Raw genomic sequence first — 17,309 nt, forward strand, 5'->3', positions numbered from 1 at the left:
AAGAAAAATATATTTAATAAAAATTGAAACTAAAAATAAATATTTTATCTTTCTGTATTCAAGAAAAAGAAAAGAAATGAAAAAGAGAAAAAAAAAAGAAAACTGAATAGATGGACCAGGGAACAGACTGAAGTACGAATGAAATTACTTCGCTTTCCCCTAGAAGTCAAAGTATGAAGTGTTTTATACTCCATAAACTAAGCAGGTGGAGAGACTTGTGTTCCCAAAGAGCGAGGTTGGCCCAGCTGGGCAGGGTTTAGTGTAATCGCTCCGTTCTCCACTAGATGGCGCTGCTTAGCTTACTGGGGTGGATTGTTATGGAGCTTGTAAGTGTGTACGTGCATGCACGGGACCGATGAAAATGGAGTCACCCAGCCACCCAGTCCCTAGAATGGGAACTCTGCCCGGTCAGCAATTGCGCACCCGTCCTTTGTTTCCGGCTTCCTTTCACTCCCTGCTTTTACACTGTCCGTGACCGTCAGGTTGCCAGGTGGCACCTCCCTCCTGAGTCTTGTCTCAAAGGCAGCTGTTTTTCCTGACCTCTCACCTCTGAAGGACTGCGGCTTTGACCCGTTCTGCCCCTCTGCTGAAGGGTCTCACCGAGCAATGGCCAGGTGCCGGCCACACCCAGAAACATTCGCAGGACCATGCTGCTGCCAGTGCCCAGAGACTGCTGCCGGGTGCCAGCCCCCCCCCAGAAAAAGTTCCCGAGATCGTGTAGCAGCAGCGTTTCCGGGATTACGGAAAACCACAACACACACCTGGCACCAGGCTTCACCCTTAATGACCTCGTTCCAGCACCAGCGAATGTGGTGGTTCTCCCGGGCCCGCTGGGACCTCTGTCTGTGGGGAGTCCTTCCAGCAGGGGAACCGCCTCTGCCCATGTGTCCCAAAGACCCCCGGACTCCACTCTGCGCCTGTGGATTCGCCCTTTCCACCAGAGCACCACCAGGTATGGAGCTGCAGAGTTTCAGACTTGAAACTGCGTTCCTTGTTTATAGAGTCTTAACGGAATTTAAACCCTCTCCTTTCTCCTTTCTCCTTTCTCCCTTTTTAGTTCAATCCCTGCGGCTGTTTCCACTTTTCCACTTTCTCTCCAGCTGCTTTTGGGGAGGGTGCTTTTCCTACACTCTCTCCCCTGTCTCCGTCCTCTCTCCACACACAAAAACAGCTCCCTGCCCTCCGTGGCTTCTGTCTCCCCCAGCTCACCTCTTTGCGCCGCATACCTGCTGAACCCTGTGGTTCAGGTTGTGCAGATTGTCGTGTTAATCCTCAGATCAGTTTTCTAGGTGTGCAGGTGGTTTAGTGTGGGTCTGGCTGTATTTCATGGACGTGATACACAAGAAACCTTCCGTGCTATTCCACCACCTTTGTTCCTCCCCCCCCCCCCCACCCCCAACCGAGATTCAGTGATTCGGTGATTGTTAAAACCAAGCAGCGCACTCTGCATTTCTTCATCTCTGAATAAGTTTTCTCTTTGGGAAAGATGGGAGGAATTACTTCCCCAAAGCTTTTCATTACATTTATTTATTTTTATCCACATTCATTCTTAATGTGATTCTTCAGAACTAATCAATGTGCTGCTTAGACTTGAGTACAGTAAAGACGTAACTAATTTAGGTGGATTGGGGTACAGACCATCTGAATTAAAGTCTGAATTACATAACATTTTAAAAGCAATTCAATTTTACTGCTTTCAAATAACTTCAAAGTAACAAGACTGCAAAAGCATCAGTAGGTAAATGTTTTGGAGACCAAATCTGGTGATAAGTAAAAAGGAATTGTAATTATTACATTAATTGCTTGCATTTGAATCCTTCTTCCAAAGCGTCAACAGAAACGTAATTCCGTTAAATAGACTTATTGTGCTTCCAGTGTTATGTAACTTAGCAAGGGTTTATTAAACATCTATTATAAGAAAAGCACTGGGTGGGGGCAGGGAGGTTGATGGAAAAGTTTATAATCTTGTTAGGGTGGTAGAATGCACACCGGTAAATCAGTCTCTGGCCGTTCTCTTTACCAGTTCACTCCCTTATATCAATTTTTTTCCCAGATGGGGCTAGGTAAGTTACACCTCAACCCTCAAACCGCTGAGCTACTGAGGGGACGGTGTGCCTGGGTGCTTGGATTTATTTCTCAGGAAATCACCATCACTTCCCAGACTTTTTGGCCTCCAAACGTCCTGTTTCTTGCTTTCACTGTTCCTCTCAACCTACCACAGCAGGACACTCCTGATCCTGAGTTACAGAAATTGGAGCTGATGAGGGCTCTGCCGCGTCCTGTTCCTCTTGTCAATGACACGGTGGCTAGTGCACCTCACACCGGTCCTGCTGACATCTCCTGACCAGTGGGTCATCGTGCCCACAAGTCCGCCGCCTTTTCAGGCCTAACACAGAGCTCTGCCTCACACAAGCTCAAGTGCCTTTCAAAGATAGGCCACAGGGGACATTTCTGTTTGAGACCTATCAACCTTGTCCCTTTACTCGGTAGTAGGTAGTAAACGTCTGGGTGATGCCTTTTACCTGGTGTACCACAAAACTGAGCTCATATGATACAAAACTGAGGTTTTAGGGAGTTCAGAAACTCAAAATTTTTGCAAAACTGGGTCTAGGCCCATCAGCTAGCTATGCAGTTGATCCCAGTCATAGAATAATCTTAATCAAACGGGAGCTGACGGAGTAAGGAAGGGAGCCTGAGGAGTTCAGGCTACCAGCCAGAGGGGGCTGGACAAACCCAGTGACGCCAGAATCCAATGCTCATAGGCCGTTTCATTCACCCGTTTTACCATCGGTGATGTGTGCAAAGCTGGGTGTAGCTCTTCCCAAGTCACCCTTCCACCCCTTCAAGACGGCAGCTGGAAGGTGGAGCACGGTGAGAGCACAGACACCGGGGAAGGTGGCAAATGCTCCATGCAAAGCGGTTGCCCCCACACCCCAACCAGAGCCAGCTGGTGAGCGCTGACAGTGCACCGCTGGTGACATCTGGTCTCATGTTCGGTTTCACAAACTCGGTGGCCACCGTCCCCTGAGAAGGCACCACTGACACACTGCTGGCTCACTGACCTGGGCTCGGTTGGTATACAGCACCTTCATATCCCTCAGCTTCTGCAAACCCTCACTGTAGCACAGGATGGCCGCTTCATAGTCACCTCTGGCAAACGCTTCGTTCCCCTTCTGTTTTAGGGCTGGAGAATAAAAGTCATACAGGTGAGCTCTCCCCACACACGGGATAATTCTCTCAGACTTTATTCCCCTGGCTTTGGAACCCAGCTTTGAAGGTCATAGCTTCCATCAACCCAGAGGACATCTGCTGCCTGTTTCTCTACAGATGTTTTGGGATCGGCCTCTTTAAGGATTTTTTTTCCCCTCCAAACCTATCCCCAAGTCTCCTCAGTAGCTTCTCCGAAAAATAAATGTTTCTGGGGCATGTGGATGGCTCAGTCGGTTAAACGTCCGACTCAATTCCAGCTCATGTCATGATCTCATGGTTTGTGAGTTCGAGCCCTGCGTCAGGATCTACGCTGGCAGCAGAGAGCCAGCTGCTCTCTCCCCCTCTCTCTTTCTCTGCCCCTCCCCTGCTCTCGCTCGCTCTCTCAAGATAAACTGAAAAAAAAAGTGTTTAAGAAAAAAAATGTTTCTGCCTCAAAACTCAGAACCTCTCCAAGTTTGCCACAAAGGCCAAGTCTGACATTCAGTGTCTCACAAAGAGGGCCAAATAAGTAATTTTCCAGCAGACGTGGAGCACAGCACATGCTGCTGGGAGACACAAAAGGGCCAAATGCGTGTGTCCCTCCAACACACGCACAACCCCATCTCTCTCTCCATTTCTCCTCTCCCTTCTCACATCTACATTTTACTGTCTGATTCTTCTTTTTCACTCTCCCTCTGTGCCTCAGGCCAGCCTGCGCACGTCACTTCCACCCTCCCTACTGACTGCTGAGTGCTGGTCTGCCAGGTCCGTCCCTGTGCTTTAGAAAGAGGTCTGGCTGTGGAGCCTGATGGAGGGCTCTGCCCTCTTCCCTGTCTGCTGCAGCAGGCACAGGGAGCAGACAGCACTGGCTTCTGCCTGGCCAGGCTCCACTGCCTCGAGACCATTATGAACCCCCAGCCGGGAATCTCGCTGAACTCAAGTATCAGCAGACAGACTCATGATCTTTCGGGCACAAATCATCCCAGCTCTTGGGAAGTGAAGATAGACAGTTACCATCTGCTAAGACTTTGTTCTCCCTTCTTCTCCTGGCACGTTCCTTTGCATCCAACTCCACGGATGCCAAGAAGGCTTCTGACAGCAGAGTAATTTCAAATATTAGAGAGAAAAATCCAGATATCATAATCAGTTCTTTAGCTCAAATTCAGAAGAAAGCTTCTTTAAAAGCTTTAGAGACACACACCTCATGCATATATATGTAGGCACACACTCCTGTGCACGCACGCACACAAGCGCACACACACACAGATTCTGAGGCAACTAAAATGACATTTTCTTAATTTGACATTAAATGGTAATCTGTGTGGTATATTATTATACATGATGGCTATGTCTGTGCTTCAAATTTGAATTATGCCTTTGAAAAGAGTTTTTCTTTAAAGGTAGACTTTTCGTTCCATTTAGCATAATGAGTTTCTGAGCTGAGCAACAGAGAAGCTACCTGGATCCCTTCAGCAGCTCACAAAAAATTGGCTGATACAGAATAACTGAATTCAGTTTATAAAAGACTGTCCAGCAGAAATTACAGTAAAACCTGTGAGCACTGTTTCCTCTGACCACTAGTAAGAGAAGTGGCTGATCAGTAGGTTTTTGTTCATGGGTTGTTTGTAAGCCCAGAGGCTATAATTTAAGGGTCTGGAAGCTACAGTTGATAAACACTGATCCTAAACAAATAGGAAGAGAGATGCTGTCCTTACCTGAGTTTATTTCATCTGTATTCTGCAGGCACGGGTTATCATAAAAACAAAGAAACAAATTTCAAAAACTACTCTCTGATTTATGTGAATATACACCAAGAATGCAGATCCGTCACAAGTGGGGTGGTAGGGTTATTTCCTTTAACCTCCAATACTGAAGGGCCCCGAATTCTGAAGGCTTGCTTTAAATCAGTTCTGATTATGCATATGGTTGTTACAGGGTGAGCAGGTCAAGGGACCCCGGCTGTGGCTGTGTGAGTTGGAAATATGAGACAGGATATATTACCTTAACAGTACAGCTTAGATATGGTCTCAAGCTCAGGAGGTAGAGAGACCAAATTTTCATTAAAATAAACCCATTATTTTAAAGATAACTCAGAACGACAAAGAAAAAAAAATCAGAGTTTGTATTTCCTTGTGGAAAATAAATCTAGTGAATCTAAAAAGCAAAAGACCACTTTAGCCTCACTAGGCAGTTTGAGATTGAACTACCACTTTTCTGCTTCAGTGCAGACCTCTTCTCTGTATCTGCTTATCTAACTCCAAAATAGAAAAAGAAACCTCAGGAGAAGCTTGTGGAGGACTGATCATGGTCTTGTTCAGCGTGGTCCGGCATCCATCCTCCTCTTGGACTTCCTCTGTAAACAGCAGTCTCTTTTCTGTCTCTAGGACAGCTCTCTGTTGTACAACCGGGTCATCAGAATTCATCTCCTGAATTAAACTGGCTGCAGGAGAAATCAGATGTGAATCATTCAAATGAGGTCTTCAAAAGAAAAGACTCCATTCACTAGGAAGGATGGGGTAGCAGTCATGGGGAAGAACTTTTGTTTCTCCAGCTTTATTGGCATATTATTGACGTACAACACTGTGTAAGTTTAAGGTTCACAGTGTGATGATTTGATCCACGTTGTGACGTGATCGCACAATAAGGTTAACACAGCCATCTCCTTATGCAATTACAATTTTCACGTGCACTGGGAACATTTAAGATCAACTCTCTTAGCGACTCTCAAGTATAAAATGCAGTGACTAACTATAGTTACCATGTTGTACATTAGAACCCTGCACCTACTCATTTTATAACTGGAAGTTTGTACCCTTTGACCAATATCTCCCCATTTCTTTGTTTTCCCTCCAGTTTTATTGAGAAGTAATGGACATACATCACTGTATAAGTTTTAGGCGTATTGCATGATGGCTGGATTTATTATATTGTTAAATGATTAGAATTGGTTCCATTAATATCCATCTTTTCTTATAGATGGGATAAAAAAAAAAAAAAAGGAAAAAATTCTCTCCTTGTGATGAGAACTCTTAGGATTTGCTCTCTTGCTAACTTTCCCGTCTATCCTACAGTGGTGTTAGCTATAGTCATTTTGTTGTACATCACACGCCTGACACCTACTGATCTTATATCTGGACGTTTGTGCTTTTGACCCCCTTCCTCCAACTCCCCCTCCCCCACCCTCAATCTCTGGTTAGCCACAAGTCTGATCTCTGTGAGTTTTTTCTTTTCTTCTTGTTCTTTTTTTTTTTTTTTTTTTTTTAGATTCCACATATAAGTGAGATCACAGAATACTTGTCTTCTCTGACTTATTTCACTTAGCACTATGCTTCAAGGTCCACCCATGTTGTCATGAATGGTAGGATTTCCTCATTTTTTATGGCTGAATATCATTCCCTTGTTTATACATAGCACAACTTCATTATCCACTCATTCACCGATGGACACTTAGGCTGTTTCCATGTAAGTGATGCTGCTTTGAACATGGGGGTGCAGATATCCTTTTCCAGTTAGTGTTTTCATTTCCCTCAGATATATTCCCCAAAGTGGAGTTACTGGATCATATGGTATTTCTGGTTTTAATTTTTTGAGGAACCTCCATACTGTTTTCCACAGTGGCTATGCCAGTTTACATTCCTACCAACTCTGCAAGGGCTCCCTTTTCTCCACAACCTTGCCAGCATCTGTTGTCTCTTGTCTTTTTGATAATGGTGACTCTGAAGGGCATGTGGTGGTATCTCAGTGTGGTTTTAATTTGCATGTCCCTAGTGACTAGTGATGTTGAACATCTTTTCATGTGCCTGTTGGCTTTTCAAATATTTCTTTGGAGAAACGTCTATTTGGGTCCTTTGCCCATTTTTTAATTGGGTAAGCTGGTATGTTTTGGTTTTTGCTATTGAGTTGTTTGAGTTCTTTATATATTTTCGATATCAACCCCTTATCAAATACATGGTTTGCAAATAGCTTTTCCCATTCCTTAGATTATCTCTTCCCATTTCTTTTTTAAATTTTTTTTTTTTTAATTTTAAGGTTTATTTATTTTTCAGAGACAGAGAGAGACAGAGCATGAGGAGAGAAGGGGCAGAGAAAAAGGGGGACACAGAATCTGAAGCAGGCTCTAGGCTCTGAACTGTCAACACAAAGCCCGATGCGGGGCTTGAACTGAGACCGTGAGATCATGACCTGAGCTGAAGTCGGACTCCCAACTGAATGAGCCACACAGGCACCCCACTTAAAAAAATTTTTTTTAATGTTTACTTATTTTTGAGAGAGAGAGACAGAGCATGAGAGGGGGAGGGGCAGAGAGAGAGGGAGACACAGAATCTGAAGCAGGCTCCAGGCTCGGAGCTGTCAGCTCCAACACAGGGCCCAACACAGGGCTCGAACTCACAAGCTGCGAGATCATGACCTGAGCCGAAGTGAGATGCTTAAACTCCTGAGACACCCAGGCGCCTCTCTCTTCCCATTTCTTAAAGAAGGTTCTGAATGGAAAGCAAAAATTAGAGCCATTAGAACCATTGAGAAAAAATTAAGATCAGGATTTGTTTTGCCTGGAAGAAGCTGCAGGAGAATTTTACCGTGGCCTTCAAATTACAGTTTTAAGGTCCTTATTTAATTCAGTGACAATTTATGGAGAGCTTATTATGAGTCAGATATTATGCAGAATGCCCTCGATAATGATGAATAAAAAAGATGTTAACTTTTGAAGTTTCCCATCTTGTGTGGGAGACAAACAGGTAAATTTAGAAAGCACTGAGATGACAAAACAGCCCTTAAAGCCATCCTTCCTGGTCTTCACTTTACCGCCCACTCAGCTTAGAGCCCGTGGTCCATCACTAGGCCACCATCCTGCCCACATGCTGACGTCCCTTGCCCTTCCACCACACCTGCCAGACAAAACTCCCAACTCCAAATCCAACTCCCCACTTCTCTGGGCCTTTCTTACGGATGCAGAGTATTGACAGAGAAAGCGATGGACACCGGGGAGAACTGGTCCTAACTCAACTGCCCTGTCAATGGTGCTTGGAAATCCTACTGCTGGCCTAGTAGGATTCTGACCCCAATTCCAACGTGTGCTTTTCCCCACACCACCATGCAATTCTGACACCGGCTGGGTGTCCCTACAATTCAGCTTAATTCTAACATTGCCTACCTGGGATAGTGTCAGATCCCACAGCTTAGGGGTCCGGTCCTATAAGACTGCCCCCTCCCCACCTCCCAGATGGTCACCTGTGCTTCTGCCCGAACATCTATAGATCAGAGGGTCCCACGACCTCTTCTTCCTCTGGTTTGATTAATTGGCTAGAGTGGCTCACAGAACTTAGAGAAACATTTTATTTACTAGATTACCAGTCTGTCATAAAAGGATGTCACTCAGAAGAGCCAGACGGAAGGGATTCATAGGCCATGGTGTGTGGGAAGGGGGTGTAGAAGACTCTCTGAGCGCACCCCTCTCCCAACACGTCCATGTGTTCATCAACCTGGAAGCTCCCTGGAAGCTCAAAAGGTCCTTTTGAGTTTTTATGGAGGCATCATTACATAGGCCTGATCAATTAAAAATCATTGGCCACCGCCAGCCCCTCTCCCCTTCTGAGAGGGTTGAAACTTTAGCACCAGGTTGGTTCCCCTGGCAACCAGCTGCCATCCTTAGGTTCCAAAAGTCACTCATTAACATAAACTCAGGTGTGACTGAAAAGGGTTTGTCATGCATATGAGGATGTCTTTGTCTGTCTTATCACTTAGGAGTGCCAAGGGTTTTAGGAGTCCTGTGCCCAGCACAGGGACAATGAACAAACATGTATTTCTTATTATAAGTCACAGTATCAGGGCGCCTGTGTGGCTCAGTTGGTTAAGAGGCCAACGTTGGCTCCGGATATGATCTCGCAGTTCATGAGTGTGAGCCTTGCAGTGGGCTCTGTGCTGACAACTCAGAGCCTGGAGCCTACTTCATATTCTGTGTCTCCCTCTCTCTCTGCCCCTCCCCAACTAATGCTCTGTCTCTCTGTCTCTCTCTCTCTCTCAAAAAATGAATAAACATTAAAAAAATAAATAAAAAAATAAATCACACTATCACATCCAGCCAAGTCATCCTGTCCTCCTCTCATGGACTTTAAAAAACTGCCTCCCATCAAGGGAACCCTTGTGCACTGTTGATGGGAAAGCAAACTCGTGTAGCCATGGTGGAAAACAGTCTGGAGGTTCTTCAAAAAATTAACAGCAGTGGGACACCTGGGTGGCTCAGTCAGTTAAGCCTCCGACTTTGACTCAAGTCATATTTCACCGTTTGTGGGTTCGAGCCCTGCATCAGGCTCTGTGCTGACAGGAGCCTGCTTGGGATTTTGTGTGTCTCTCTCTCTCTGCCCCTCCCCTGCTCGCACGTGTGCGCTCGCGCGCGCTCTCTCTCTCTCTCTCGAAAATAAACATTAAAAAAATTAATAGCAATAATTGCCATATGATCCAGTAATTTCACTACTAGCTACTTACCTAAAGAAAACAGAAACGCTACTTTGAAAAGCTACATGCAGTCCTGCGTTTATTACAGCATTATTTACAACAGCCAGGTATGGAATATCACAGCCATAAAAAAGAAAGAAACCTTGCCGTTTACAATGTCACGGGTGGAGCTGGAGAGTGTGATGCCAAACGAAATCAGTCAGTCAAGAGACAGACAAACACCACATGATTTCACTCACGTGGAATTTCAGAAACAAAACGAATGTACAAACAAAGAAAAAACAGAGACAAAAAAACCAGACTCTCAAGTGCAGAGAACAGAATGGTCGTTGCCGTCCTACCTGTTTGGCCATCGCTGTTCAGTCTCCCTTGCTTGCTCCTGCTCTCCCTGTCCTACCTGCCTTGGAAACTGTGATCATCCTCAAGGCTCCGCCTGAGCCTTCTTCTCTTTTTCTCTAGCCTGTCCCGAGGTATTCCTGTTCTCTCCCACGGTTATAAGTAACATTAATGCCAAGTGCCCCCTAAACTGACGTCCCCAGCTCTGTTCTCTCCTAGGCTGACACTCGCACAGCCAACTGCCCTCTGAACATCTTCGCTGTCGTGTCTCACCGATCTTGGGCTGCCCATCCTCATTCCCCTGAGGCTCTTCTTCCTCCAAATGCCCTCTATCTTAGCAGATGGCTGAACCACCCACTGGGCATTCAACCCAAAACTTTCGGGCCCCATTTTTTTTTTAATGTATTTTGACAGAGAGAGAGAGAGACAGACAGACAGACAGTGAGTGCACGAGGGAGGGGCAGAGACTGAGAGACAGAGAATCCCATGGGAGCGCACAGCCTGATGCAGGGCTTGATGCAACGAATTGTGAGATCCTGGCCTGAGCAGAAATCAGGAGTCGGATGCTCAACTGACTGAGGGCTCACTCTTGAGTCTTCATTCTCCCTCTGCCTCACAGCCATCAAACTCTAAAGGTCATCGAGTAAATCCTAAATCCTAAATACATCTCAAATCCATCTGCTTGTGCCCAGTCCTGCTGCTCCAGCTCTACACCCAACCTGACTCCCTTCCCTGGCGCCGTGACACCCTCCTGATTGGTCTCCCAGCATCCATTCTTCTGTCCCCTCGTGTCCTCATGTCCACACCCAAGCTGTGGCCAGAGCGACTTCTCTACGGTGCAAATCTGATCACGTTCCTGAGTCAGCCCTCCAAAGGATTCCCACTGCTCTCGGGGTAGACGCGAATTCCATATTGTGGCTTCCAAGGTCTTCCCTGATCCGGCCTTTCTTGACTCACGTGGGAGCCTTGTCTCCGTGATCTCTCCAGCCACATGCAGCTGTTTATGCCTTTAGTTTCTTAGGAGCACCTTGTTCTTTCTTAACTCCCAGCTTTTCTACTTATGTTCTCCCCATTGAGAATATTCCCTCACCTTCTCCCCAGTGCCCGAGTCCTACTCACACTTCAGATTTCTGCTTAAATCCCATGCTTTAGGGAAGCCTTATAAAACTCCCGTATGGAAGTGTGGCCCCCACCCCATTCCTATGCTGATGCCCTCCCCTCCCCCTCCCCCCCACCATGTGACTGTACTGGCAGAGAGCCTTTAAAGGTGGAATTAAGGTTGAATGAGGGGGCGCTTGGGTGGCTCAGTCGGTTAAACATCCGACTCTTGGTTTCAGCTCAGGTCATGATCTCGTGGCTTCATGGGTTCGAGCCCCGTGGCAGGTGGGCTCTGTGCTGGCAGTGTGGAACCTGCTTGGGATCCTCTCTCTCTGTCTCTCTCTCCTTCCCCCTTCCCCACTCGCTCTGTCTCTGTCTCGCTCAAGATAAATAAATAAACTTTTAAAAAAAGGTTAAATGAGGTCATGAGGATGGAGCGCTGAACAACAGGACTGGCGCCCTCATAAGAAGAGGAAGAGACATCAGGGACGCACACACACACACACACACACAGAAAAATGACCATGTGAGGATGTGGCGAGGAGGCCATCTCCAAGCCAGAGAGAGACGCCTCAGGAAAAACCAAAACTGACGACACCTTAGTCTTGGACTTCCAGCCTCCAGAACTGTGGGAAGTAAATTTCTACTGCTTAAGCCATTCAGTCGGTGTTTTGTTACAGCAGCCCAACCAGACTGATACAATTTGTAAACTGAGTTACAGTCTCTTGTACTTTGCAAATCTCAAATCTCCCTTTGTATCACACATCACATTCCAGATGGCTTGTGTAGTATCTGTTCTCCCCACTGGACTCTAGATATCCCGAAGGAAGGGAAGTCTTATTTATTATTACCGGTCTCTCTGGTGCCTAGCAAAGCTCAGTACATAGCAAGAGCCCAGGAAATGAATGCATAGAATCTACACAGGTGGCTCTACAAATGTAAAGTAACTACAAATGAAATAAAATTAGAAATTCAGTTACCGGATAGCACTAACCACATTTCACATGCTCGACAACTGCATGCAGTTACTGGCTACCATAGTGGACAGTGCGGATTAGAGGACATTTCCATCACCACCGAAAGTTCCGTCGGCTAGTACTGGTATAAATGGTACCTGCAAGAACTCTGAGCGTGAATGAAAGCGAGCCGGTAAAGACAGATGGGGAGGGAGGCAGAGGGAATGTCAAAGGCAACATGCAGAGCATGAACCACCAGGGTGTGTGCGGAGGAACTAGAAGTGTGAGGTAAGGAGAGGCAAGCGGTAAGGACAAGGTCACGGGAGGGCTTAAGTCCCCGATGAGAGCTTGAAGTTTATTGTGGCTGCGGAGAGAATCCAAGCAGAGAAGTGTCTGGGTCAGATTTGCATTTTTAGATACATTACTCTGTGGGGAGCGTAAGCCTGGAGGCAGGAACAACAATCAGGGGGTTGTTGAAACAGTCTGGGTCAAGCGATAGCACTGCTAGGAATTTATCCAAGGGATACAGGAGTACTGATGCATAGGGGCACCTGTACCCCAATGTTTATAGCGGCACTCTCAACAATAGCCAAATTATGGAAAGAGCCTAAATGTCCATCAACTGATGAATGGATAAAGAAATTGTGGTTTATATACACAATGGAATACTACGTGGCAATGAGAAAAAATGAAATATGGCCTTTTGTAGCAACATGGATGGAACTGGAGAGTGTGATGCTAAGTGAAATAAGCCATACAGAGAAAGACAGATACCATATGGTTTCACTCTTATGTGGATCCTGAGAAACGTAACAGAAACCCATGGGGGAGGGGAAGGAAAAAAAAAAGAGGTTAGAGTGGGAGAGAGCCAAAGCATAAGAGACTGTTAAAAACTGAGAACAAACTGAGGGTTGATGGGGGGTGGGAGGGAGGGCAGAGTGGGAGGGAGGGCAGGGTGGGTGATGGGTATTGAGGAGGGCACCTTTTGGGATGAGCACTGGGTGTTGTATGGAAACCAATTTGACAGTAAATTTCATATATTAAAAAAAAAATAAAATAAAATAAAATAAAAAAAAAAAAAAAAAAAAAAAAAAAAAAGAAACAGTCTGGGTCAGAGAACCAGGACAAAGCAGGGGGTGGGGAGGAAGGAGTTGGAGAAGAAAGCTAAACTTGATGGCTGATCGAATGGAGGGTGAGATGGCAGGAGTCCAATGTGACTGGTAAACTTCTGGATGGTTGTGCCAACGGAGACTAGAATGAAGGGGAAGGGAGGAGAAGCGGTATTATTTGGGAGGAGGATAGAAGGGTAGGGCAACAAGCAACTGCACTTTGGACACATTAAGTCTGCCGTGTTCGTGGGGTACTGTGGCCGTGACGAGTGGCACAGAGCCCGAGCCTCGGCAAAGAAGGCCGGGTGGCAATGGAGATGTGGGGGTCGTGAGTAAACGGGTTGTTGGGAAAACCCTGTGCTTGGACCAGACCCCCTGAAGAGCAAAGTGAGCAGCAAGTGGGCCGAGGCCAGAACTCAGCAGAACAGCATTTAGGGATGGGCAGAGGAGAGGCCCAGGGATGTTATCTTTTATCAAGTGACCCAGACTATTTTTAAAACTGTTTTAATGGTTTTGGACCCATACAGGCTGCTAGAAGGAGCCTGCTTTGGACCCATACAGGCTGCTAGAAGGAGCAATTTCAACCTATTTCTGTTTGATATGCAAGATTTGTTGGGTTGTTGCTTTGCTTGTTTCCATCATCAAACAAGCTCCCTGAAGCTTGAAGAATAGGAACAAACTACTTTGGAATCTAGTGAATGTGCTTTGTGGGATCAGAGTCTGTCCTTTGAGATCCCACCTATCTGAGCTGGGGAAGGGGTCTTCTGTCTTCTTGCCTAGAGGCAGAGAGATGGGGATAGGACAACCAAAAGCCATTCATGTAATCAGATGGACCCAGGGGGAGAGCCACTTGATTTTGCTTCTGCAGCTCAAAATCAGAAATGGCTCTGCCCTAAAGCAAGAGGAGACTGATCACTGAGGTTCCTGAGCAATCTCGAAGGGAACAGCTAGGGCTCCTTTGACGTGAAGTCTACGTGGAAGGGGACAGAATATGGAGGAGACTTGTCCCCCTCAGTTCCCATCAGAATGTTAATGGCTTCTCTGATACCAATGAATAGCCTCAAAATACTACCCCAGGCTCTAATATTACTTGCTTCTTAATACCTTTTCTGTTTAATTCCAGTTATATTTTCTCTTAGAGTCATAAACCTATCAGGCAACCCAGGAACTAACTTCGGGTGGTCACTTCTCTTCAGTCACCCCACCTTGCTAACGCAGAATTTAATTTGTGTATGATTTACTGGTACTTACTGATTTCATCCACATTTTTAAGAAATTTCTGCAAGTCTTTCTCGTGATCGTCCGCCATCGTCAACCAGAATCCCTGAGGGAGGCAGCGGAAGTGACGAGAATTAATAGTAATAAAACGCTAAACAGGATTTTTCAGGCTTATTAGCCTTCTAAAACTAAGAGCCAAGTGGTTATTTTTAAGATGGGTCTGTGTTCATAAATAACGTCATGAATAACGGCAGGTGATCTATTTCACTCTGATTGCTGGGAAGGCCAAGCAAGGGATACTCATTATTTGTGGTGATGCTTCTGGAAAGCTGTCAGCCCTCCCTCCTCTGGGAAAACTGCTCTGCAAAATGTTCCTCCAAGCCCGACATCCACTGCTGTGATTCAGGGACTGGGTATAAAGGAGACCAGGAGGGGAGGGGCTGCCAGGAATGGAGGAAAGTAACACTGGACTTTGGTCGTGACAGGCCCGCCCAGCCAGAAGCTTGGACCTAGCTGTGTGACTGGTAACCAGGAACGGGAGAATGTGCATTTAAATGTCCAAACTTGCTTAAAATATAAGCCTCTAGGGGGAGCCTGGGTGGCTCAGTGTGTTAAGCGGCTGACTTCGGCTCAGCTCAACTCACGGTTCCTGAGTTCGAGCCTGGCATGGGACTCTGTGCTGATAGTTCAGAGCCTGGAGCCTGCTTGGGATTCTTTGTCTCCCTCTCTCTCCGCCCCTCCCCCACTCATACTCTGTCTCTCTCTTCAAAAACAAAACATTAAAAAGAAATTAAAACAGGGGCGCTGGGGTGGCTCAGTCGGTTAAGCGGCTAACTTCGGCTCAGGTCATGATCTCAGGGTTCCTGAGCTCCAGCCTGGTGTGGGGCTCTGTGCTGACAGCTCAGAGCCTGGAGCCTGATTCGGATTCCGTGTCTCCCTCTCTCTCTGCCCCTCCCCAACTCACACTCTGTCTCTCTCTAAAAATAAATAAATAAATAAACATTAAAAAGAAATTAAAACAGGGGTGCCTGGGTGGTTCAGTGGGTTAAGCTTCCGACTTCGGCTCAGGTCATGATCTCATGGTTTGTGAGTTCGAGCCCCGCATAGGGCTCTGTGCTGACAGCTGGGAGTCTGGAGCCTGCCTCGGTTTCTGCGCCTCCCTCTCTCTCTGCCCCTCCCCCGCTTGTGCTCTGTCTTTCTCTCTCAAAAATGAATAAATGTAAAAAAAAAAAAAAAATTAAAAAAGAAAAGAAATTAAAACAATAAAATATAAGCCTCTGTCTTGTTTCCTAGGTGTGAAGAGAAGCTAAAAATTGGCAGAAGGGATGAGAACTCGATGGCACTGTGCATGCATGCACCAGCATCTCTGTTCCTGTCCAGGTACTTTGGATTTATTACTTCTCTCTCAGTCGTTTGTGAGTAAAAAGGCCTCACGGTGTAGCCAGTGGTTCCCAAAGCTCACCCAAAGGCCATAAAAGTCGTCCAAAAAATGTGTTAAGTATACACAGTCCTCAGCCTTGGCGCCAGAGTCAGTAACCTTGCCTGGGCGCCGGGGAATGGATACTTTTAAACACTCGCCGAGAGATTCTGACTTACGATTAGGTTTAGCAGTAGTGCAGACCTGTAACGCTCCAGTTACTGCAAATTTGAACTCTGATACACAAACAAGCTGGGAGTGATTTGACCTCCTGAGACCCCACCGGTTATAAGCTGTGTGACCTCAGCTAAATTCACCAACCTCTCTGAGCCTAACTCATTCTATGGAAACGGTAATAGGAACCGAGAGGGCTACCCTGGGGGTTCACTGAAAGCGCCAGGCACACGATGAGTGGTAAATGCTGGTAAATGCGAGGCGCCCTTATCTATAAAACGGGGGAGGTGGGACATGTGGCTTAACTAGGCGAGCGCTAGGGTTCCTTCCAGTTCCTTCCAGAACTGAGGCCTAGTGAAGCGAGTTAACTTGCCCAGGGTTGCCGGGTTAGAAGGAAGGCTCAGCACTTCTCGGGGCAGGCGCAACCAGGGTCGGACGCGAACTCTTGGGGGCCGGTGGCCGGGGGAGGGCACGCACGCGGGACCCCAGCGACGAGCCGGGGCGGGGCCGGAGGGGCGGGGCCGACGGCACCGTTGCCGGGCAACCGCTCCACAGCGTCCACCGGCCCCAGTTCCCAAAGCCGAAGTCCCAGCCCGCGGGGGGTCACCGTCCCATCTGCTGAGGCCCACACCAGTGTCCTCTGCTCGGCGCTGACGGCCAGATCAGGACCACATCCCAAGAAAGACCCCGAGACACCCCACCGCACTGACCTGACACGCCCAGGGGCCGGACAGGAAATGGCGGCTGTTGGCGGGCGGTGACTGACCAGGGACGGGGGGCGTGGCCAGTGTCGGGGGCGTGCCCAGCGGCCGGGGGCGTGCCTAGAGTCTGGGTGCGGGCGAGGCCTCAGCGCTCTGGTTCCGGAGCCAGCGCGCTGCCAGTTCGTGGCTGGGCTGGGGGCCCTGGGTCCAGGATGTGTACCCGGTCAGGGGCTGGAAGCAGGTCTCTGAATCAGGGCCAGGTGTTCGTCCCTTTTTCTTCTAAGGAAGGGGCATCTCTCTGATCATCTTACTATCCCTGTCCCAAAAAGGGGACAATCTCCAGTGTACTTGGGAGAGGCAAACTTGGGTGAAATCTGGGCTTATTGCTAGATGTGAGACCTTCAGAGAGCTCTGTAATCTTCTGATCTTTTCTCGTCTATAAACTGGAGAAATGGCACGTTCTCCCAAGGTTTATGGTTAAAGTGCCAGGCATCTAGTCAGTAGGAATACGTGTTAGTTATTATCCAGGGAATCCTAGGATTTGGAGCTGAATGAGACACATTCACGTTTTGAATAAATGCACACAGTTTTAAAGAGATTCCAGTCTGTTTTTTGAAACAAAACTTCAGTATTATGGTGCTGGGTTAAAGGGGCAAGG

At 47.1% G+C, this 17,309-nt stretch overlaps 1 protein-coding gene across 4 annotated transcripts in view; it reads right to left on the reverse strand.

Moving 5' to 3' along the window:
* TTC12 (tetratricopeptide repeat domain 12) overlaps window positions 1-16,728 on the reverse strand; it is a 53,897-nt gene extending 37,169 nt beyond the window's left edge. For all 4 annotated transcript variants that reach the window (XM_078432747.2, XM_078432745.2, XM_078432748.2 and 1 more), the window contains exons 1-6: window positions 16,661-16,728; window positions 14,393-14,465; window positions 5,466-5,629; window positions 4,905-4,926; window positions 4,204-4,281; window positions 3,063-3,184 (exon numbers count right to left, since the gene is read on the reverse strand). In XM_078432747.2, coding sequence (XP_078288873.2) covers window positions 3,063-3,184; window positions 4,204-4,281; window positions 4,905-4,926; window positions 5,466-5,629; window positions 14,393-14,450 — 444 coding nt within the window. In that variant the 5' untranslated portion in view covers window positions 14,451-14,465; window positions 16,661-16,728. The remainder of the gene's footprint in view (window positions 1-3,062; window positions 3,185-4,203; window positions 4,282-4,904; window positions 4,927-5,465; window positions 5,630-14,392; window positions 14,466-16,660) is intronic.
* Between the last annotated feature and the right edge of the window lie 581 nt (window positions 16,729-17,309).

Source organism: Panthera onca, chromosome D1, assembly GCF_046562875.1.
Source record: "Panthera onca isolate mPanOnc1 chromosome D1, mPanOnc1 haplotype 2, whole genome shotgun sequence".
In the NCBI taxonomy this organism is placed as follows: Eukaryota; Metazoa; Chordata; class Mammalia; order Carnivora; family Felidae; genus Panthera; species Panthera onca.